At 61.1% G+C, this 22,394-nt stretch overlaps 3 protein-coding genes across 3 annotated transcripts in view; all 3 read right to left on the bottom strand.

Moving 5' to 3' along the window:
* The window catches only part of NHEJ1 (non-homologous end joining factor 1), a 45,101-nt gene extending 37,623 nt beyond the window's left edge, over positions 1 to 7,478 (bottom strand). The window contains exons 1-5 of the mRNA XM_050900333.1: positions 7,449 to 7,478; positions 6,640 to 6,825; positions 5,517 to 5,726; positions 3,238 to 3,376; positions 1,664 to 1,722 (exon numbers count right to left, since the gene is read on the bottom strand). Of these exons, the coding sequence (XP_050756290.1) occupies positions 1,664 to 1,722; positions 3,238 to 3,376; positions 5,517 to 5,726; positions 6,640 to 6,825 (594 nt within the window). The 5' untranslated portion in view covers positions 7,449 to 7,478. The remainder of the gene's footprint in view (positions 1 to 1,663; positions 1,723 to 3,237; positions 3,377 to 5,516; positions 5,727 to 6,639; positions 6,826 to 7,448) is intronic.
* Positions 7,479 to 9,827: 2,349 nt separating this feature from the next.
* SLC23A3 (solute carrier family 23 member 3) lies at positions 9,828 to 14,424 on the bottom strand. The gene is given in 13 exon segments (XM_050900376.1): positions 9,828 to 10,183; positions 10,372 to 10,467; positions 10,670 to 10,837; positions 10,913 to 11,018; positions 11,210 to 11,262; positions 11,265 to 11,462; positions 11,542 to 11,689; positions 12,068 to 12,191; positions 12,341 to 12,522; positions 12,833 to 12,906; positions 13,243 to 13,337; positions 13,871 to 14,031; positions 14,299 to 14,424. Coding segments are annotated over 13 exon segments (1,887 nt in total).
* Positions 14,425 to 15,964: 1,540 nt separating this feature from the next.
* Positions 15,965 to 22,220, bottom strand: CNPPD1 (cyclin Pas1/PHO80 domain containing 1). The gene is made up of 8 exons (XM_050900078.1): positions 22,086 to 22,220; positions 21,722 to 21,824; positions 19,033 to 19,114; positions 18,311 to 18,431; positions 18,090 to 18,218; positions 17,851 to 17,912; positions 17,496 to 17,613; positions 15,965 to 16,973 (listed from the first exon to the last, which is right to left on the bottom strand). The coding sequence occupies exons 1-8, from the start codon at positions 22,152 to 22,154 to the stop codon at positions 16,353 to 16,355; spliced, it is 1,305 nt and encodes a 434-aa protein (XP_050756035.1). The 5' UTR covers positions 22,155 to 22,220; the 3' UTR covers positions 15,965 to 16,352.
* Positions 22,221 to 22,394: the final 174 nt, after the last annotated feature.

Here is a 22,394-nt window from a genome sequence, read left to right as displayed (position 1 = left end):
TAGCAGATGCTGTTCAGCCAACCCTCGGACAAAGACACACTTCATCATCCCGCGATCCTGGCACATCTGCCTGCATCCTTCCAGCGACAGCACTGAAACATTTACCGACTGCTTCTGCCATGTCTGCTCCAGTATCAATCATTTTACCACCTCTGTCTACTAATAAGCTTATCCCGTTGCTGGGAACTTGGGGTTTTCTCCTACTATGCTAAATAAAACCCTTTCCTTCTGTCCTTCGCCATGATTTTTCCCTGATGTCTTTAGCTTCTGTTATCCATTTTCTACACTTCATAATTTCTAATTTATATTGATTGCTATCTACTCCCGCTCTCCCATTTGTTATAAACTGCTCTTTTATTTCTAATTGCTGCCTTCACTTCGCCACTGAACCAGAACGGGCTCCCGGCCAGCGCTGCCCTCTTTCTTGATTGTGGAATTGTGGCTTTTTGTGGTTCTGAAATTCTTCTGAAAGAGCTCACCATTTTCATTCACATTTTTCTATCTAAATGTTTCCTCCGAGCTGATTTCACTCATAATTTTCCCCCTGCTTTGGGAAATTAGCCCTTTCAAAGCATGAAGGGTATAAATTACTGTTTAGGAATGTCCTTTCTTTGCCCAGGGTGAATGTAATCTGGTCATGATCATCGGTCCCTAGGCAACCTCCAAGTTGCAGTCCAGCAGTGAATTCATCTCTATCCATCATAACCGGGGGGAAACGAAAGTTGCCTGTGCTGGATGCAATGCCTCTCATATAAAAGAGGGATCGTCTCTAATTTTTAGAAACTCTGCAGATGGTTTATTGCTGGCTGTGCAAGAGCATCAGTGTGTGTCTCACAAAGCGATTTCCTCTCGAAGCCCGTGTGACACCACAGACACCCCGGCTGACTCCCTGGTCCCCAGCAGACACCACCGCTCCCCACTCCGGCACCATCGCAGTGAGCACAGGAACACTCAGAAGCATCCTGAGTCTTTTTGCATTGATGGGCATCAGTCATTTCTGATCTTGCCACACCGGTTTGAATCATTTTAGTGCTTCTGTGATTATTTCCAGTAATGAAAAAGGATCAGAGGAAAAACATTCTCCTTCCAGCCCCAGTTTCTCCAAAGCACATGTCTGATTTTAGAGCCGAGTGTGCCAAGGGGAGTGGGGGGGGCACAGCACAGATAACAGGCTGAAAGGCACTTGTCCCCACAGTGCGCCACTGCAAAGCCACCCCTAAAAACAGCAGATGAACCAAAAGGAGCAGATGGCTTCTCCTCATTCACCTGCTCCCTGCCTGCTGTCAGCATTGGCATTTCAGGTCCACGGCAAGTGCAGGAGGCAAGTGAGGATGCCCCAGAGATGGCACGCTCCCGTGGAGCACCCAGCCCGACTTGCATTCCCGGGAACTCCCAGCAGCCAGGCAATGGTGAGAGGGTGACAAAACAGGGTGCCACGTCCCCATCCGGCCATGCCAGGCATGCCCTCAGCTCGTCCTGCAGATGAGGTGCAAGGACACAAGGAGGGCCATGGGGGAGCCAGTGGGCATTACCACTCTCCAGGCATGCCTAACCATCCCCACCAGTGCCCCCATCCAGCCCAGCACACCTCACACTGGGGCTGCTGGCACCAGCTCCCCACCGTGCCTTTGCTGAAGGAGGGAGGACTTGCACTGCTCCTTACCTCAGCCATGAAGTTCTGCTGAAACTTCTCCTCCTGGAAGGGCTCTGTCCGCAGACGGTCTGCAGGGGAGAGCAGGGATCAGCCCAGGCAGGTCTGGCCAGACCTCCCACCCCGGCTTCCCCTTTCCCTGCCCGTGGGGCAAGGGGGCTGCAGGGGAACAGCTCCAGCACGCTCATCCCAGAGCCAGCGGGAGAGGCCAGTGGGCCCCTTGGGCTAGGGACACATCACCCGGTTAGCAGAAGGTGCAAGGGCCACAGGGAAGTGGGAGAATAAGGTTGAGCCTGTTGATGCACACAGCAGCGAGGTAGTAGAGCCCAGAGCCCATCCACACTTGTCCCAGCACCTCCCGCACAGAGGAGCAGGGGACAGTGGCAGGACATGCTCAGCGCCATTCCCAGATCTTACAGAGTGAAAGAGCTGCCTGGGTCTGAGCACCACGGGACAGGGGACTGCTTGTCTCCAGCTGCTTTTCTGGAGGGGTGAGCCAGCCTGTGTCCTCCTCTTGCAGGACAAGGACAAACCCCTGTTATAGCTCATTCTGCTCTGTGCCTCGTTCAAAACACTAATTTTTCCCCATCATTGCTAAGATGTTGTCTGGAGAAGCACCTGGCCAGCTTTGCTCAGCAGCACTGGTGCAAAGCTTCCTCCCAGCTTCCTGCCCTGCCCAGGCAAGGGATAAGGGAGGCTGCCTGCCCACCAGCATCAGTCCTTGGACCCAAACTGGGTTGCCCTGGCTGCTCCAAACCCTGCAGAGCCAGCATGCAGCAGGAGAGAGGGGAGCACGGCCGGCTGACACAGCTCTAGTGCAGCTGCAGGGCAGATCCAGGCTCCTGTGGTAGGGTACCTGCCGTGGGACAGGGTCTGGACCACATCACCTTCCTGGCCATGATACGCAAGTCAGGGCTGACCCCCATCACACCCCACATCCCGGCAGGGCAAGGTTCCCACAGAAGGGCAGGTGTCACCTCTGGCAGCAGGACAGAGCATGGCACTAGCAAGGGACAACCCGAAAAACAGTGCCCAATCAACCTCCACGGGTGGAGGACAATCCCCCCCAAGGTGGTTCCCCCAGGCAGGTCCTGACCCACATCCTACCCGAGGGGGCTTCTGCCCGCCTGTCCCCCCCGATGGCAAGGCAGGCTGGGCACTGGATGGGGGGCCTACATGCATGGCTTCGCTTCCCGCGGTGGGGAAAGCCGGGAGCCCCTGGTTGCTCTCCAAGCGCTCGGCGAGCTACCGCGCTCGGGAAGGGAGCCTGACACCGCTCCAGGCCAGCCCTCACTGGCATCCACGCCAGCTCCTGGGGAGCAGCCAGGTGCTCTCGGCGAAGCGGAGAGCCCCTTGGCGACTCCCCAACTCCTCCAGCTACTGGTCAAGGGCCGTTCCTCCCCCAGGTCTCCCCAGGGGCTGCTCCCCAGCCTTCTGGCTACCGTCTCGCTGCCGGCGTGGCTGAACATGAAACACAAGCCTGGCTGGGTAATAGCCAGAGGGAGCAGAGCACGCCAGCCCCGCGCTAAGGAGGAAACTCGCTCCCTGCTCGCTCCTCTCTCTCGGCGCCGGGCAACCCTCCTCACCTCTGCTGAGAGTGGCCCCGCTCTCCCTGTAGTCTTCGATCTCAGCATCCTTCTGGAGCAGCAGGGAGGTCAGCTCTTGCACCTGGTACTGCAGCGCCAGGCTCATCCGAATCAGGGGCCGCACGAGGTGACGGGACACCTAGGATGGACGAGGGACACTCTAGGGAAGGTCCAGGGAGGCGCGCAGCTGTCCATAGAGTGGTCAAAGCAGGGCAGCCAGCAAGGCCCTAGCAAAAGCTGCACCTCAGGTCACACAGGGCTCCCCAAGATACCCCACGCCTCACCCAAAGCCAGTGGGAAGTGGTCAAAAGACGTGAGCTGGGAGAAGGGAGGCCAGATGCTGCAGGACACGTCCCACCATCCCAGCCCCATCCTTTCACAGCTGGGGTCTGCTGCAGGGGAGAGCTTGGGTGGGAGAGCCCGATGGCGACAGGTTGCAGGGGTAGGCAATGCTCCACCCACCATTCGGGGTGCAGCAGGAGGCAGAGAGCCCCCCATGTGCCACCCAGACCCTCCCCATGGCTCTGCGCACCCCATGCCATGTTCCTATGCAGGAAACAGGCAGAGCTAGGCAAAAAACCAGAAGGACCCGAGGTATCAAACTGCAGCTTGAGGAACAGGAGAGACTTTCCCAGGGAGATGAGATCAAAAGCGGAAGGGATCCCAACGTGCAGGACTCACACAGGCTGCAGCTCCCCATCGCAGCCCACCGTGCCCATGGTGCAGCTTATGGCCACACAAGTCCCACGCAGAGCCCTGAGCACGTCCCCTGCCCTGGAGCCAGGCTGGGCCACCCTGGCCCACCAGGCACATGAAGGAGCCTCCTGCCCATCACCTTCCGCAGCCCCTGGGAGGGCATTTGGGATCCCCCTGCCCCAGCACGCCCCTTGTCTTTGTGGCCAGGCTGAGCCCACGAGTGAGAGGGCAGCAAACCCAGCATTGCTTGCGAAGCCTTCTCGCTCCTGCAGCAAGCCCACGGTGGGCTCTGTGCTCTGCTCACCCCCAGGCACAAGCCACGGAGGTGACAGCCATCAGCCACCCAAGCACTCAGAGGGCACTGTCCGCTGCAGAGCTGGGACGGGGCAAGCAGCGGTTTGCCAGGTGGGCTCTGTGCCTGCCTCAAGCCCCAGGCCAGCTGCTGAATCGAGCTTAGCAGGGCAGAGTTGGTCCGATTCCTGCATCCACACCAGCCACGCTCAGCACCCCAACTGCTTCCCACCTCCTGGGTGCCTTGTAGACATGCGGCACATTTCCAAGCCAAAGGAGAGGAGCATCTACCAGCTGGGAGCTCGGGCTTTGCACCTTCTCAGCTCAGCCTCCACACTTCTTGCCTAGGGAGGGCCAGCAAGTCCCTAGGGCAAGCCAAGCCAGGACCCCGGGTTTATTTGCTCCCCAGTTCAACCCTGAAAGTGAGGACAGACACCCCCACAGCAGCTGGGGAGCCCAGCTCTCCTCCCCGTGATGCCCAAGCACACCCATTCGGGGGGTAGAAGGGACGTGCCCCGCAGCGGGACCCGGGGGATCCGGCGGGAGGGGGGTGTCGGGGATTTAGGGCGATGCCTCCCGCGGCCGCCCGCCGGCAGCGGAGCCGCAGGGCCGGCCCCGGGGCCGGGGCTGCCGCCGGAGGCTCCCGCCGAGGCGGTTAGCGGGTGCCGGGCGCCCTCTTGTGCGCGCAGGGCCGCAGGGCCCCGGGGTGCCGGGGGCGGCGGGGGCCGTCCCGGGCAGCCCCGGCCCCGCAGCACCCATCCCGCCTGCCGGGGGTGCGGCGGAGGTGCTGCCCCTGGGTGCTCAGCTTGCGACACCGGGCTCCAGGGGCTGCTTCCCGAAACCCAACATGTTAGGCAGCCCCGCGGTAAGAGCAACCCCTTAAAAACCGGGGAGACCCCGCTTTAATTCCTTCCTTTGTGGCAGACCGCCTGTGGGTCCTTTGGGGGTACCCGCCGCTCTGTGCCCTGCTTCACGGCGTGCACCAAAGGAGAACAGCATTGCTCTGCTATGCGGGGCGCTGGCAGGGCATCATCCCAAACTGCACATCTCCCTGCTGCCCTGGTAGCAGCATGTGCTGGGCCGTCCCTGCCTCGCTGCAAGGCACCAACCAAGGTGCCAAAGCCTTAATGGGAAGAAATGGGGACAGTGAACCTTGGGAGGGGCAGCAGGCAGAGCCAGGCACCCTACAGCCACCAAGCACGGCCCGAGACCACCCAAAAGCCTCCAACCATTAGGAGACAATCCTTAATTTTGGCCGTTCTCCTCCCCAAACTCTCCGCAGCTTTGCTCACCATCTCCACTGGAGCGGGGCAGCAGTGGAAGTCCCAGTAGAAGGGCAGTCCCGAGAGCGCACTCTTCACATGCAGGCTGAGGCCACTGGCAGTGCGGTGGCAGGAGAAGGAGGTGGCGGCGTCCGGCCGCCCTGCCAGCAAGGGGCACATCAGGTTGCACAAGCGGTGCAGGAAGGAGGACACGTGGACTGTCAGCCGCTTGTTCAGCTCCTGGGGAAAGGCAAGGTTAGGGGTATAGCAATGCCCCAGGGAGCTCAGCACTGGGAAAAAATCAGCAGAAACTTCAGCACAAAAGGAGCCAAACTACTTCTGCATGTCCCAGCGCTGCAAAAAGCCATCCCTGGGCCTTGGCTTCCAGCCCTGCGACAGGACATTCCCCACTGGTTCTGCCAGGCCAGCCGAGCTGGGAAGGCTCCCCTGCCCCACCAACCAGCCCAGGCAGGTCCAAGTGGTGGGCAGGGTGCAATGGTCTCCACTAGTGCAGCTGCCCCACATGCCACTGCGATTGTCACAGGCTGGCCGAGCTCAGGTAACCTGCCAGAGCTGGGGGATGGCTGCCACTGCATGCCCACCCCTCCTGCCACCAGCCGCTCAGCACAGCCGCTCTGTGGCAGAGGGACCTGGCAGACAGGGGTGGCACATGGGGGCCTGGGCACATGGGCTAGGGTGAGGGGATGAGGCACAGCCCCATGTGTTTTGGGGGCCGTGCTGACAGGACACCCCATGGGAGCCTGTGTCTGGCTATGAACATGAACAGGAGTCTCTCTGCCACTGGTGGGAAGGCAGCCTTGTTTCAAGCTCCTCCTTAGTACACTGGTCCTGGGGAAACCAGCTGCCCATCCAGCCCACAAGTGAAACGAGTGTGCTGGCCTCAGCACGCAGCCTCAGTGAACACCTGGCTGCCCTGGGCATGCTAAATAGCCTGGCCTACTCTCCCAGGAGGAGGGTGCTCGGCCAACCAGGGTGACAGTGCTTGGGCAGAGCCACCCAGGGACTTCCCAGGCTGGGCATTTGCACCCGAGCCCTGTCAGATCCAACAGCTGTTGTGTCACCAAACAGTTTATGCTGGGACGTCAGGTGCTGTGAGGAGAAAAGGAGGTCCTTGGACTTTCCAGACACTCACCTTGGACCTTTGTCCCACGGTCTCAGTGTCTGCACTCTCATACCAGATGCTGCTGAGGTCGGAGATCAGCAGGATGTAGCCAGTATCTCTGAAGCACGCTTTGGCAAGAAAAGCAGACTCGCCAAAGCAAACAGAAGCCCAGGGCTGTGTCAGGAGGCTGCTCTCCAGCTCCTCGGAGCCCTCCATCTGCAAGAGAGCAATCGGGTCTCTGCCTCACCCCTCACCCAGGAAGACCCTGGTCCCTGGGGTGGCCTCATAGGGACCCTCGGTCCCTGCCAGCCCCTCCACGATGCCAGCCCCACCTCGCAGCCCGGAGGTGAGGATGCTCAGCCAGCTCTAGTCACACACGTCCCTGCACATGCATGCACCTCTGCTGGGCAGGCATTTTGGGGAGCATCATGCAGGGCAGTTCCTACCCCAGCTCACAATAAGCACCCCAAATGCACCAGCAAAGGCATGGCAATGTAACTGCTGCCTCCCTGGCATTATCCAGTGCTTGCTGCCATTAATACGGCAAGACTTCTACATGCAAATTAATGTTTAAGCCGCCCAGCTTGCACCGGGATGGGTAGCAGGACATTGCAGCCCTCTTCCTGCTCGGAGATCCCATCCCTGTGCTCCACACGAGCCACGCGCTGTCCCCTGCCTGCACTGACGCCGGCAGAGTGCCAGCAGCAGCCCATGCCGCCTGTGAGCACTGCCGCTTCCCACTCCTCCCTGTGACAGGCTCCGTGCCTGCCAAAACACTTGGGGACCCGGCATCCCCGGGGTGCCTGCAGGACTGGGGCTTTGCAGAGCCGCGGAGTTACCCGAGGGCAAGAGGAGCAGGCAGGCCAAAGGGTGTCGGGGTGAGGGGCTTTGCAGACGCCAGTGATGCCGCACCGGAGGTGAGGGCCAGACTACGGCTCCCAGCATGCTGCTCACTTCCGCAGCGTGCAAGGGGCCGGGGCATGCCGGGATGTGTAGCACCACATGCCACGGGTCACCGGCGCTGGGAAACGGCCACGGCCATCACTTCTTCAGGGCCCAGGGAGCGACTGCGACTGTTCCCTCGCCTGCTGACCAGGACCCGAGCTGGCACGTCCCTCTCGAGCATTGCCAGTTGTCACAGGAGGTGCCATGGCCAAGATGCTGTGCAAAGCGATGGGGACTGAAATGCCTTGAGACTTTGTTTTGCGCTTCCTCCTGTTATGAAATGTCCTGGTACAAGTGCCCAGCTGGGGACAGCCCTCAGGCTGTGGGCACGGTACAGCCCGGAGAGGCAGCAGCAGCCGGGGCTCCTGTCCCTTGGCCCCGAGTTTATTCCTCAGCCCCAGCAGCCACAGGGTGCCCGCGCAGGCATGGCACAGGGCATGCACCTGCACCCCGGCTCTCCCGGGCTTGCGCTGGGACTCGGCTGCTGCACCCCAGGGAGCCCCGCACAGCTGGGGCTGCAAGTGCCTGTGTCCCCCACGCCTGGGGACTGGGCTCACGGGACACCGCAGAGCGGGGCTGTGCCAGCCTGGCAGGGGCCGTGGGCACTACACATGCCCCAGCCCTCCAGCCGGCTCCACACTGGGCGCTGACTCCCCCACCCAGCATTCACACGCTGTGATCCCCCACCTGCACCCTATGCATTGAGGCCATCCACCCCGCACCCATGCACTGCCCCTGAGCCCCCCATTTGCACCCTATTCACGCGCACACCCCACCCCCTCTCCCTACCGTGCAGGCTGCAGCCGCCCCCGGGGCGGGGCCAGGGGAGGGCGGTCATCCCAGAGGTTTTGCATCCCAAGGGGATGCCGGGGGGAGTGGGAGCAGGCAGGGGCTTTGGGGTGCAGGACCCAGGCAGGGTGTAGGACAGATTGGGTTGCATGGCCAGGTTAGAGTACAGGAGAGTTTGGGGTGTGGGACCCAGTTGGGCTTTGGGCACAGCTGGAGTGCAGGGACGGGTTGGGGTGCAAGACCCAGGTGGGGTGCTGTCTGGGTGAGGCCGGGCTGTGTGTTGCACCCTGTGCCCACTGGGTGCACAGGGCCCAGCTGTGGGGATCACAGGCAGCTGGGGAAAGGGGGCTCACCCCTGAGAACCTGCACACACAGTGGCACCGCGTCCCTCCCACCCTGCAGCCACCTTTGGGTGTTCCTGGGTGTTGGGGGGCTCCTCGGGACCAGGTGGAGGGGGCAGCCACAAGCTGGAGCTGTGGTCCAGCCTGAGTACGTCACTCCCGTGGACCAGCTCCATTGTCCTCCCAGCCCAAGTCCATCCTTCCTTCGAGCTTGTACCTGGGGCCGTCTTGCATCACCCAAAGGTTGCAAATCTCCAGCCTTTCCTACTCCCCTGCTGGGCTTTTGCAGGCCAGTTCAGACTGGTGGAGGCAGCACGGGGAGCACAGGGCCCTGCCTGCGGACTCTGATCTGCTGTAAACACTGGAGCAGTGAGCAGGGCTGGTGCAGACTCTGCTGCAGTCAGCATAACCAGCCAGCAGTGGGAAACAACCCAGGCAATGAGCTTAATCACAGGGGTCAAAGGCGATGTTTTCTTCCCCAGAGAAATCTGCTGCTGGCTGGTTAACAACAAGAGCAATACCTGGGGGGCAGTTAAGTAGTGAGCACTACTGGGACCAACCCGCTGCAGGTGAAAGGGCATTCACTGTTTTGGGGAAACTGAGCTGAGCTGCACCCCCAGTCTGGGGCATCCTGGTGCGCCAGAGCCAGGGCACTAGTATACATCTGGTGCCATGGGCATCAAGGGGCCATGGGCACAGCTGGGGCATGGCAGGGAGGAGATGGAGAGCCAGCCCTTCCTGAGCACGGTGCCAGCAGGTGAGCAGAGCCTGAGGCGACAGCCCTTTGGGGCTGGCCAAAGCACTAAGCCCTTCCCCAGCCACATCCACAGGGTGATGGTGGGCTTAAGTGGCTCCCACATCCCCAACTGCAGTGGCACCAGGTGGCCATGCCCTCCATGGTCACAGTCCTCAGGGCACCAGGGGAGGATGGGCTGGCATGGAAAGGAAACCCCTGGAAAGGGCAAAGTTGGTTGAAGTTTTTTATAGCTTGCTCCCAAGCAGGTAAATGAGGTTCGTGCTGGGAGTGTGGGAGCGCAGGTCCCTCCAGTTCACGTGGGCTTCAGAAACAAGGAGCAAAGTGGCTCACAAGCTGCCTTGGGGTCAAAGCCCCGGTTCCCCATGAGGCGTCCCTGCGCTGCAGGGTCAGGCCACGGTTTGCCACACTGGCATCTCCATCTCGCTCTGCCTCCTGGCCAGCTGCGGCTCCTCCAAGCTGGGTTTGGGGAGCAGGTGCGTCCCTTCCCCTGGGGCAGCAGTCCCCTCCTCGGTGGCACGGCTGCCCTCCTCCTCTTCCTCCTCCTTCTCCTCCTCTTCCTCGCTCCCCGGGCAAAGGAAGCAGCAGGGGAAGGCTTTGCAGGAGGACGGCAGCAGCCTCTTCAGCCCGGCAGGGAGCCCATACACCTGGCTGGCTTCGCCCTTCTCTCCATAGGGGTGGCAATCGCCTGCCCTGACTTTCTGTGGCGCCAGCTCGGAGAGCAGCCCTCGCTCCTCCAGGGTTCCTGCAAGCAGGGCAGTGGGCAGTACGACGGGAGCCCCTTCCTCTGGCTGCACCCTCCTGGCCCACACCAGCCCCAGGACCCCCAGCAGGGCTGCCTGGAGGCAGAGCTGGTGGTCTGGGGACAGTCCCGTGGCCAGATCCAGCCCTCAGAGCAGGGGCTCACGCAGAGCACCTAGAGCAGCCCCTCACCTGAGACCGTGTTCTCCAGGAAAAAAGACAAGAAGCCAGTTAAGAAGACAGGCACCATGAGCAGGGAGAGGAAGAGGAGGTCCAGGGACACCCAGCCTGCAGGGACAGTGCCAGAATCACGCAGGATGTCCCAGCCCAGCAGCAGGGAAGGGGCAGGAGCTGCCGCAGCAGATCCAGGGGTTGGAGAGGGAGCTGCCTGCTGCCGTGAGCCGACCCAGCCTCCCAGGACATCAGAGATGTGTGGTCACCATGCCATGGGGCCTGAGGCTTTGCCTTGCCTGCGGAATGTCCCCACTACCTGTGGCCAGGTGAGCCGGAGCCGTGCCGAACCACCGCGGCACTAGCAGCGCCATGAACATGGTGAAGCCAACGATGAAGATGTTCCTCCCTGAGTCGATGTCTGCGTACTGGAAGTAGGAGATCCCCGTGCCCACAGCCACGGCGTAGGTGACAGAGAGCACCCCTCCTGCGAGGGGCAGGAGTCAGGCAGCGCCAGGCAGGCTGCGGGCACCGCAGTGCAGGGGAAGGCCAGGGTACCCACCATGAACCGCAAGCGGGATGTGGGTGAGGAGCCCTGCCAGCCTCGGGGACATGCCCAGCACCACGCACGCCAGCGCGCTTACTTGCGCCGAGAGGCGAGAGCCAGCCTGCAGGAAAGAAGGATGGGAAAGTGAGGATGGGGAGCATCACTTCCCACTCTGTCCCCCCATCCTGCCTTACAGACCTGCCTTTCCCAGTGCTGGCTCAGTGACAGCCTGGGTGCTAAAGGTCCCCCACACCTCCTGCTCCATTGCCTCTCCATCCCTTGCTGACCTTCCTCCCCCTACCCTGTGCGTACCTGCGTGAGGCCGGTGGTGCAGGCATTGGCGATGCTGGCGGCCGTGCCCCCGGGGTGCCCAGCAGCCCTGCCAGGAGGCTGCCCAGCCCTTCTGTGCAGAGTCCCCGGTTGCAGGCATCGGGGGGCAGCCGGGGGGCTCGCAGCAGCCTCCCACACAGCACGTAGCAGCCCACTGAGTTCATGCTGCAGCCGATGGCCATGGCAATGCCCACTGCCAGTGCTCGGGGGGTGAGCAGCGGCCACCCCCACTCGCCTGCAGCAGAGGGAGAAGGGACAGGTGATAGTGGCCCTGGCCAAAGGCAGATGGCTGCACCCAGCCCTGCTGCCCCCACCTGCGTAGGGGATGCGGACCCAAGGCGCATGGAAGGTGCTGTTGGCCCAGGACAGCTGTGCCATGGCCAGGTCCAGCGATTCCCAGGGGATGTGGAGGTGGCTGAGGATGGCACAGACAACGCAGACACCAGCAAACGGGAAGAGTACCTGCAAGGCAGAAAGGGGACCCTCAGCAGGGGACCTTCCTCCCCTGCCTGCCCTGGCCAGCACCCCGTCTGCTGTGCCCCAGACAGCAGTTTGTTGTCCTGTCACCTCTCCCAAGGAGCCATGCCACATCTCCTCTTGCCCCTGCAGGGAGCATCCCGGGCTCTGCTGCTCCAACGCCCTCAAGTGCAGGTCCCCTGTGGTCCCCCAGCAGCACCCACACCCTGGGAGCTGCACCAGGACTTCTCACCCCTGCCTCTGCTCCCAGCACCCATCTCCGTTCCAGGGCCACAGGGTCCCACCTGACCCCACACCAAAGAGCCAGGCTCGGAGAGAAGCCTGGGCACAGCAGAGGGAGCAGGGGCAGACAAACCACAGTACCGAGAATGTGCGCAGGGTGGGGACAGATGGCTCCGTGGAGCCCCCCTGAGCCTGGGGCCAGGCGCAGAAGGGCAGGCGGCAGGACCCCAGGTGCTGGGAGAAGGTGACAGCGAGGAGCATGAGCCTAGGAGAGGGAGCACAGGTCACCATGCAGCATCACGGCAATGGGGCCCCAAACGTGTGCCATGCACTGTGGGGAAGCCCCATTCCTGTCCCCATGGTGAAGGGAGGCCCCGGTAGCTGCACACCGGTGTGGCCCCCAGGTGCACGTACAGCAGCGCTACGCCCCAGTTAGTGGAGCAGAAGAAAGCAGCCTCCTTGTATGTGGACAGCCCGATGATGGAGAGGCTGGGGGCCAGGACCATGGGCCCGCAGCGCCGGGCTGCCCACCCACACACACCAGACACTCCCAGCACCAGCTGAACCAGCCCAGAGACCAGCACAGCTCCAGAGACCTGCGGGAGGAAAGGATGGGACCCATGGGACAGGATACATGGAGAGCAGCCCAACACTTTCCCTTGGCCACAGCCCCACCGCCCCAGTAGCATCACTTGTTCCCCATGCTCCGCTCACCCCAAGCCCAGGGGAACATATGCACCCACATACACCATGATCCCCATTGCCTTTGCACATCCCCTTGTGTCCCCCCTATTCATGGCAATCCCCATGAGGGCTGGAAAAGGGACTGGGGGTGCAGGGATGCAGGTGACAACTGGGGTGTTGGTGGAGCAGGAGGATGGGGATCCCCAGCACAGGAGCACCCACCTCTCGCAGCGAGGCAGCCTGGCTCCCTGCGACAGTGCAGTGTGGTGCAAGGCATGCGCTCGCCACGGCTGTGCCTGGAAGGGAATTTCAGAGGGATGCGATGCATGTGGACGCTGGGCTCCTGGAGCTGGGTCCAAGAGCACACAGCACAGAGGCTGCTGGCTGGAGAAGGGCCAGTGTGCCAGCATCCCCGTCCTCATAAGCCCTGACTCTGGGGAGGTGACCAGATGCGTTGCGGGTGCACTTGGGGGCAAGTAGGGTGCTGTGTACCATCACCAGAGGGGCCAGCAGGCAGGAGCCCTTGCTACCCCTCATCCCTACCCCGTGCGCCAGGCACCTCATCACTGCCGTTCCCCTGGCACCGGCATGGCCCGCACCCTGCAGGACGCAGGCTCCAGGGTTGTGCTCACCGTTCCTGTCCGTGCTGGCACTGAGGGACAGGTGGGAGCTCAGCACCATGGCAGGGACCAGGTACTCGAAGGATGGGATTTGAACGAGCGGCAGCCTGGGGAAGGGGACAGCAAGGGCACGTTAGGGAGGAAAGAGGGGACAGGTCTGCTTCCAAAGCCCTGGCTGCCAGAGGAGCGAGGGACAGGAAGGGAAGGAGATGAGAACCCCAAAGTGGCAGGAGATCACCCAGTATCCCAAACGTGCCCTAGCACATCCCAAGCGGCAGCACATGGGATGTGCGCAGAGGTCAGGGGCTTTGCCAAAGCGCACACCCAGCCCCTGCATGGGGTGTGGGCAGCACAGGCACCACATGGTCTGGAGGAGCTGTGTGTGATGCTGGAGCAAGGCAGCGAGGAGCTAGAAGGAAAGCACAGCAGTTCTGCTAGAGGGACACGTGAGAGGAGGATGCAGTGATGGCAGGGAGGGGACAGCTGTCCAGAGATGCAGGGCAAGAGATTGTCCTTGCACCCCTTCCCACCTCCAGCAAAGCCTGTCTTCCCACAGCCTAGGAGGGGGCAGAGACATGCCCTGCCATGGCGTCACCCTCCTCCTGGCAACAGCTGCAGCCCCTTCATCCCCCTTGCTCACCGGCTCCCCAGGGTGGTCTGCAGCACCGTGGAGATGCCGCAGGCAAAGAGGCTGCGTGCCAGCAGCTCGCTGGTGGCCTGGGCGTGGGGCGGCTCCTTGGGCAGGGTGGGCAGCAGGAGGAGGTGGAAGATGCAGAGCAAGGAGGCCTGCACGGCCAGGTGCTGTGCAGGGAAAAGAGGAGGTGGTCATGATTCCCTGCAGCACTCAGAGCTGCAGCTCCCTGTGCCTGGCCCCCCGAGTGGATGCATGCTCACTGACACCCCCTGGGCAGTGCCCACCACTGCCCACTCCCCTCCCAGCACACCCTGGCCGGAGCCCCACATACCCTTTGCCTGGCAGGATGCAGCCCTTGCCCTGCCACCTGTGAGGATCCCAGCCCTCTCCCCATTACCCCACCTCTCTGGCTGCTCACCATGGTCCCCCCTTACCTGAAGGGCTAAGCAACAGCTCAGCATCCAGGAGCACATCTTCTGCGGGGAGCAGCATGCGAGCACGGGGCTCCCGGCACCAGGCGCTCCGCGGTGGCCCCCATTCATGATGCTGCCTCCCCACATCGCTCCCGGTTTGCAGTGCAGAGGGGGTGGGCAGGCTCCCACCCCCCCCCCAAGGGCTCCTCACAGCCCACACACAGCTGAACTTCCACCTTCTGCAGGAGCTGCCCCAGGGTTAGCCATTAACTTGAGTTGGTGAGTAACCTGCCCTTGCAGCCAGGAATGCAAGTGTCACCCTGGGTTGTCACCACAAGGGCCAGGTGACAGCCACTCACAGCCAGGATACGGGACACTGTTACAGTGCAAACTGCCCACAGCCCAGGTCCCATCCCTGCCTCTTGTGGTACACAGGGCAGGGAATGGGTGGGCCACAGCACACACACCTCTTCCTTCATGTGCTTGGAGCATCCCCACCAGTAGCATCCTCCAGCTCCAAGCCTGTGCTTGTTCCTCCCCAGCACGGCATCCCCCTGCCCTCCTGGTCCAGCCCTTCCTCACCATCAGGCCCTGAGGAGCCCATTAAAAGCTGCACAGGCCCCCCCTCCCCAGGTCTTGCCATTCCCCTCTGTGGGCACTGTGCCCACGCAACAAGGGTCTCTGATGGAGGCCTACCATGTCCCCCATGCTCCTAGGAGGAGGGCACTGAATCCTGCCACTGGACAAGGATGCCAGGGACAAGAGCTGCCCGCTTGGCTGGGAAGGCTCCCAAGGGAGCACAGGCAGGGGATGCTCGTGTTTCTGTCACAGGGCAGAGGTGGCTGTGCCAGCAACCACAACGGAGACCCTGCCAAGCCCTTGCCACTCTGGGCTCACTCATTAACTGGACAGACTTCGGAGAGCAAAGAGCGGTGGAGACCATGCATTCCCCGCGTTCCCAAGGATGGGGAACCTCCTCTCTCCCGCTGCCCCTGTCTTCTCCAGGCACCAGACCCGATGTCCCTCCTCTCACTGGAGAGCCCTGCAGGACAGGCCTCACAGTGCTCCTGGGCTCACTTGCAGCACCTAGGATGTGCCTTGCACACCGGCTCAGGGAGGAAGCACAGCTGCATCGATGGGGCTCCGCACTGGGGTAGGCATGCTGCCGGCACGGAGCAGCTCAGCAGGACAAGGCAGGTGCACAGCAAGAACTACTTTTATTGGAAGAGATTTGCATCTACAAAAGAGTGAAAAACAGGTGTAAAATCCACAGTAAAAAGAAGGGGCACGATGAGCTGGGCTGGTCAGCAAGACAAGGTGCCTTCTCCCCACCCCGAGGAGCAGTCAGGCACTGTTTGCTCACAGCCACAGACAGCTGGGGTTTGCGATGGGGTCACAGAGCACCACAGTTTCAAAACACCCGTCACAAGCAAGATAAGGAAGCTCAGCCTTAACCATACCTCACCACTTCCAAGCCCAGGGGGGCACAACCTTTCCCTGGGGCACAGCCACATCGAGGTTCCCTCTTGGTGTGACCCTTGTGCCTCCCAGGAAGTGGCCTGGCAGCCCCCAAGGGGAATTGCTGCTATGGCCAGCCAGCTCACGCTGCTTGCTCCCCCCTCCTTTGACCTCCTCTCCCCTCACCCAGGCACCCCACCCCCCCCACTGGGGTCACAGCCCCAGCCCTTCCACCGTGCACACACAGCCCCAGCATCCTACATCTCACACACCACCCCTGCCTAGCACCACCAAGGGCTACCCACTCGCTGTAGGAAGAGGTACAACACCCCCCTTGCCCTAGCACCCCAGCCCAAGGGCACCTAATTTCTACCCTCCAGCTAGTAGGTTCCCACCCCAGCACCCCAACAGGAAGCCAACTCTGCCCCAACCTGTCCCAGCAGCCCCCAAAGTGAAGGACACCCCTGCCCTGGGTGGAGGGACAAAAATGCTGGTTTGGAAGTAACGCAGGGGCCTCCAGCCCCATGCGGCCCCAGGGATCAAGGGTCCCAGAAGTGCAAGGAAGTGAGTTGTGCCACACTAGGAGGGAAGGGGAAAGGGGCTGCTGCCCCATGCTCCTAGCTGGGAAAAATGAAGCTCTTGATTCTAGCAAGATCCATGGCAGTGTGCAAGGAGCACTGCCTCAGCCCCAGAGGGTCCAGCCAGTCCTTGCGGTTGGGGGCTGCATCCCATGTGGGGCCCGCACCGGCTAAGCAGGCATGGCAGTGGAGTGCCGGAGGAGCCGGGAGCACGGCGAGTCCGAAGGGGCCAGGCTGGCCGGCGGTAGTACGGTTAGATCTCTCACAGGCGGTGGGTACTCTCCGGAAGGGGCCTTGCAGGGGGCTCCTGTGTTGGGCTAGATCAGGCCCCTTCGGGTAGGACAGAGCCGTCATCACGCTGCCCCACAGGTAGAGCGCAGTCGCCGTGACACCCCCGCAACGCGGCTCCTCGGTCGTCTTGTTCTCCCCCAGGCAATGGGTGCTGCTGGCTGGGGAGACGTCGGGCAGCTTGGGCTGGGGCTGGTCAGGGGCTGGGGCTGGCTGGGCATCCAGCTGGCAGCTGCCCTCCTCGGGGAACAGCGCAGGCCGGGGGGCTGCAGGGCTGACACTCCTCATGCACATGGACCGGTGCACCACGGTGACAGAGGCGAAGACAGTGGCAAAGCCAGTCAGGTACATCACGCCCAGGAGGCAGGCCAGCTGCAGAGAAGCCAACGGTTAGCCCAGACCCCCCAGCAGCACCCCACAGCCAGCCGTGACCCAGCATGGCCACACACCGACCCAGCAGCCATGATGGCAAATGGCAGCACTGGCACCAGGGCCGGATGCCGGGGAGCAGGCAGCCACGCTGCTAACAGTGGGTGGCACACAGCCTGTTCAAAGCAGGGTCTAAATACCACAACCCAAAATGCCCCAGCTAAAACCTAACAGTTCCCGTTTAAATCCCCAGCCAGCACCCAGTTCCCTCCATGCCACCACCAGGACCTTGCACCACGACTTGTGGGGCTGCGGTCCAGCACAGGGCACAGACTAACCCAGCACCAGGCTGCAGTGCCTCAGGCAGCACAGCTGCAGATCGGCATCTTCTGGCTTCTGACAGCTTCCCTTTTCAACAGGGAATAAACCAAGCTGCTGCTCCCAGTGGAAGAGAGGGTCCTGCTCCAAACCCATGGCCTGCTGGGTCCCATGTTCTTGCAAGTAGCTGCTGTCCCATGCTCTTACCTTCACCACTTGCTGGTAGAACTGGCCCAGCAAATGCTGCCACGTGGACTGCTCCATGAGGACACAGAGATCCGTGTACGTGAACCAGCCACGCCACATGCCCTGCTTTTCTGCCACACTGCAGGAAAAAAAGGGTACGGTGGATGCGGCATGGACCTTCCCCATCAAAGATGCTTCAGCCCAGACAGGCTTGGAGAAGAACCTGCTCAAGGTCTGTGGAAGGGAGCTGCAGAGCCTAGCGAAGGCTCACAGGTACCCCAAACTCTTATTTCACTGCAGCAGGGCTAGCTCTGAGCAGAGGCAGAGCCAGGGCTGAAAGGTGGATGAAAGGCTCACCCCCACCCCACACACCTACCGTCCTTCCAGCCAGCTCAGCACTTCAAACAGCTCCCGGGGATCTGTGTAGAGACTCCAGTCCTGTGGGGACAGCAGTGAAAGGTCAGCGCAGTCAGCACAGGCCACCCAGCACCTGGACACATCCTTCTCTATTCCTTCATGGGAGTAGATGGGGGGAAAACAGAAATCCAGACTCCCCTCAATGCCTCCTTTCCCTGGCTCTGTGAAATAGTTGGCCGCAGTGATGGCCCTACTTACAATGGCGCTCAGGAAGTTCATCTCCAGCGTGTTCATGGTCTGGACGTCCACCTTCCCTGCTGCTCCCCACTCGTCATTGAACACCTCCTCCTCCTCACCCTCATCATACAGGTACTTACTAGCAACCATCTAAAAGCAGCACAAAGGACAGGATCTCAGTCCCCCCTGCACTCCTCCAGGCCTCCCTCCAACCCAGCGACCCCCCAGCCCACACCACTCACCATGGAGATCAGGAAGAGGTCGGAAGAGGAGATCTGCTGGAGGTATTCAGGGTTCCGGTGCCGGAGCCTCTCAATGTAAACCAGTGCCAGCATCATGGAGCAGGGTGAGATGCAAGCTTCCCTGTGGGACAGGGCAAGAACCAACCAGAAGGTTATCTGCATGCTACAAACATCCCAGCCACCAAAGCACAACTTGGCTGCTCCCTCCCCATGTAGGTAGTGGGGAGATTTAGTAAATAGACAGCTAGATACATCACAGCCTTGCCAGCTCCATGCTGGCCGTCCTGAGCCGCAGCAAGAGAAAGCGCAGGGCATGCAGGGTGGAGAGCAGAAAGCCCTGGCTCCTGTTCCCAGGTACAGCCAGCTCCAAACTGAGCAGCCCTGCCTGCAGCCAGGCACGCTGCGAGGGCTCGGCTGCCAAGAGCAGACCCAGGGTTCAGACCTGACTACCCAGTGAGCTGCAGATCCAGCCAGTACAGACTCCCAGTAACAAGAGCGAGCGCCCCTGCACCCCAGAGAGCAGGGCCAACCTGAATCGGGCCTGGCTGTGTCAGGAAGCCACTATGCCTGCTGCCCTTGCAACCTGCCCCCAGCTCCTCTGTGACACTAGTCAGGCCTAAGCACAAAGCCTGTGCTGGCCCAAGGGACAGAAGTGAGTCATAGGTGAGACCAGAGCTCCCAGTTCTGACACGGGACATGAAGGGACAGGTTTTGCTTCTTACCGAGATACACGAGACACATATTTCTTCTGGAGTCTGCGGATAGGGCTGGGAGCCACTTTCTGCAGCAACTCCACAGCAATATCTAGGACAGAAAAGCAGCAAAAGGGCTTAGCCCTATATGGCACAGTCCATCCCTACCCTCCCCCTTCTCCCCATAAGCCCATTGAGTCTTGGTGTTTGCTCAGCCCCTCAAGTTTAAATTAAACTATGAAGGTAGGACAGGCCTTATCAGAGGTCAGGGATGAGGGAGGAACAAACAGGCAGGACAGCCAGACCAAAGCAGGAAGAGGATGTGAGTGTCCAAGGCCCAGCGGCAGTGCCAGAACCAGATGAGTGTGTCTGCGTCATGGGGAGTTACCAGCAGTCAGCTGCACAGAGAGGCTAACACCCTCCCCTCACCCTGCAGGACCTCAGGCAGCCCTTTCAGAGGCTTTGTAGGACCTGATGTCAACACCATGTCTTCAGAGTCCTTTGATCCCCTCCAACCAGCATCCTCCTCCTCCAGAGCTCGTCAGCACTGATCCAGCTGCCCTCACACCACAGCCCCAGTGCCCCCGAGATGACGATAGACAACTTATTTATGTCAGCAGGAGCCCAAAGGCACTAACAGGGCATGGAAGCAGTGATAGGTATAACTGCAGCTCATCTCAGCCCACTTCCCCCGCGCTCACGGACGTGCTTCAGCATTCAAGCACTGAAAAGGCCAGAGACTGACAGATACCGGCAGATGGCTTCAGCAGCTCCCATCCCACTTCTCAACACGATAGGACCAGCTGGGAGCATCCCAAAGAGCACTACAGTCTGGTGCTTGGCAAGAAGTGTTTTTGACAGGCAACTCCAGCTCCATTTTGCTGCCGAGCCCTCGGCTGACAGAGTCGAGAGCAGAGCTCGTCCCAGCAGCCTTGCGTTTCCAGCGCCCAGGGGAGCTCCATCACCACACAGCCTCTTCTCTCCACATCCCTCCTTTCCGTGTCTCTCCGGCAACTAAGAGAACGGCTGCAGTTCCACAGGAATTATTTGTCCAACAGCAGCAGCCACCAAGCTCAGAAACATGCTGCTCTAAGGGACCTCCCCAGGTCATTCAAGCCACGCGACCGCTAGGATCCACAGCCAGGCAAGACACAGCTCCAGCCACCCGTTAGCAGCTCCCAGCCTCTCGCACTGCTGCTGCTCTCTCTGCCCTGCTTGGCCACCCTTGTGCCGCTGCACCAGCCACCACAGAGGCAGCAGCAATGCCCTGAGTGATGGAAAGTATATGAGGCCCTCCAGGCTCTATCCCGACGTGAAACCTAATTCTTCAGCCCACAAATCCAACCCATGACAGCGTGTCCTGCCCTAGAGGCAAAGAGAGCAGCTGATCGCTGTCCCGATCTCACAGCCACAGCACACTGAGGGTGGTTATGGTTCGTTCTTTCAGAAGGAACAAATTCACTTTTCAACCTCTCTCCTCAGCCAGCCCCATACTGCCTCCTGCGACTGCCCCCCAATGCCAAAGACCTCTTCCAGCTCCTCCTGCTACTCTGGACTCTCCCCACAACTGCTTCTGTCTTGTCTGAAGAGCAGTGCCATAAATTCACCATGTAGCAACTGCACAGCTGTACCAAGACAGATGCCATAGCCCTAGGCCCTGTTTTTTGACAGCAGCTGATAGCAGCTGGCGAAGGAAGGCTGTAAGAGCAGATAAGCCCAGAGATATTCTCTGTGCATCGCTCCCCCCCCACCTGCTGGAGCTGAGGCATTTCCTGGGTGCACGGCAGTCTTTATAGTTAATAGCCCTCAACAGAGTCTTCTTCCATGAATGTGCCCTTTGAACTTTCAACACTGGTAGTGTCCTGCAGAACAGTTCCACCTCACCCCGGGTGTGACGCCAGCCCCAAAGACAAGCCACATGCCTGCCTTGCACTGCCCGTGTCAGAACTCGTGACTCCCAGCAGCGCCCAGGCAGCTGGCTGCCCTGCTCTGTCACCACGTGCCCAGCATCCCCCTCCTCGCTGAGGTACGTCACGCACAGCCTCGTGGCGACTTCAGACCGTTTCCCCAAATCTATCGCAAGAGTTTTGACTGCAAGCACACTTCCCCACCCGCTCAACGCCCCCTGCAAGCTGTGTGAGCATGCAGCTAATGGAAACGCTAACACAACTGCACTGTGAAGGCCCTCTAGCAAACCACCGCTTGACCTCGACTGCTCCTCTCCACCATCACCTGCACCAGCTCCTCAGCCTCAACCCAGCTGTGTCTTTCTGCTCCCCCAAACACTGCTGAATCAACAGGAAAATAAAGGATGTGATCCAGACAAACACACAGCAGGAACTTGTCACCTTGGTGCTCACAACTAGAAGTTAAACAAACTCCCCAGTACTTTGCAGAGCACAAGAGGCTGTCCAAGACACCCCCGAGCAGGGACAGGGACACAGCCTTCACTGCCAAGGAATCTGCAAGCAACCTAAAGGACTCTGCACACCAGTGAGGTGCCAAAAATGCAGCAGCAGGCCAGACAAGGCAATAAAACAGAGAGCAGGAGCCATGAGGCTCTGGCACCCTGCCCGCTGTGCTGCGCAGAGTGAGGAAGGCTGGGCAGGGGTGGGATTTGGCGCTGGGGAGGGAGCGGGTGACTTGTTGGTCTCAGCCCCTGGGCTACTTCCAACCCCCTTGACTCAGCATTCCCATCTGGGGACACTCAGCAACCCACCTGCCACAGGGCTGGAGAGATTATCCAGGCTGCAGTCTTTGTCCCAGCCATAATAGAGTCGCTTCCGCACTCTCTCGCTGAGCTGCTGGTGCCTGGGCAGGAACTGCAGGCAGACAGGGGGAATGTGAGAAACGCCCTGAGCACTACCCATACCGGGCTGTCCACCCCAACCCAGCTTAGGAGTACAACGGGCCCGGCAGGGACCCCAGGAACTCAGCCAAGGGCCCGGGTGCGCGGTCACACTCGGCTCTTAAGGGCCAGGAATTAAGGGGGGAACACCCCAGGGGCCTGCGGAGGTGCAGGGCCAGGGACAGGCTGGGCCGGGGACACCGGGCACCGCCCGGGCTACCCCGGGGGGACTCACCGTGAACTCCTGGAATCCGCTGAGGGAGAAGGTACCCTCCTCGTCCAGCAGCAGCCCGTCCAGCTCCATCCCGCCCGCCCCCGGGGCAGGGGCTGCCAGGTCCCCTCCGAGGCGCACGGGCCGCTCCGAGGCCGAGGCCGGATCCGCTGACCGGAGCGGAGGCCGCGAAGCCGCTGCTAGGCCGAGTCCTGCCGCCCGCCTTCCTCTTCCGGTGCAGGGGGCGGGGCCTAAGGCGCGCCTGCGCAGGGCGCCCCGCCTCTCCCGTCCCCCAGGGCGCATGCGCGGCCGCCCCCCCTCCCCTCCGCGGAG

The sequence above is a fragment of the Gymnogyps californianus genome, chromosome 7 (genome assembly GCF_018139145.2).
Source record: "Gymnogyps californianus isolate 813 chromosome 7, ASM1813914v2, whole genome shotgun sequence".
In the NCBI taxonomy this organism is placed as follows: domain Eukaryota; kingdom Metazoa; phylum Chordata; class Aves; order Accipitriformes; family Cathartidae; genus Gymnogyps; species Gymnogyps californianus.
The sequence above is the reverse complement of the archived record's forward strand: the minus strand, read 5'-3'. Positions and strand labels throughout refer to the sequence as shown.

Excerpts from the sequence above, each read along its gene's own strand:
- CNPPD1 (XM_050900078.1), bottom strand. The coding sequence starts at position 22,154 with ATGGAGCTGGACGGGCTGCTGCTGGACGAGGAGGGTACCTTCTCCCTC. Across the intron at positions 18,219-18,310 it reads ACCTCTTCCTGATCTCCATG|ATGGTTGCTAGTAAGTACCT; the intron begins GTGAGTGGTGTG and ends TGCTGCTTTTAG. Across the intron at positions 16,974-17,495 it reads TCTACCAGCAAGTGGTGAAG|CTGGCCTGCCTCCTGGGCGT; the intron begins GTAAGAGCATGG and ends GCTTCTCTGCAG.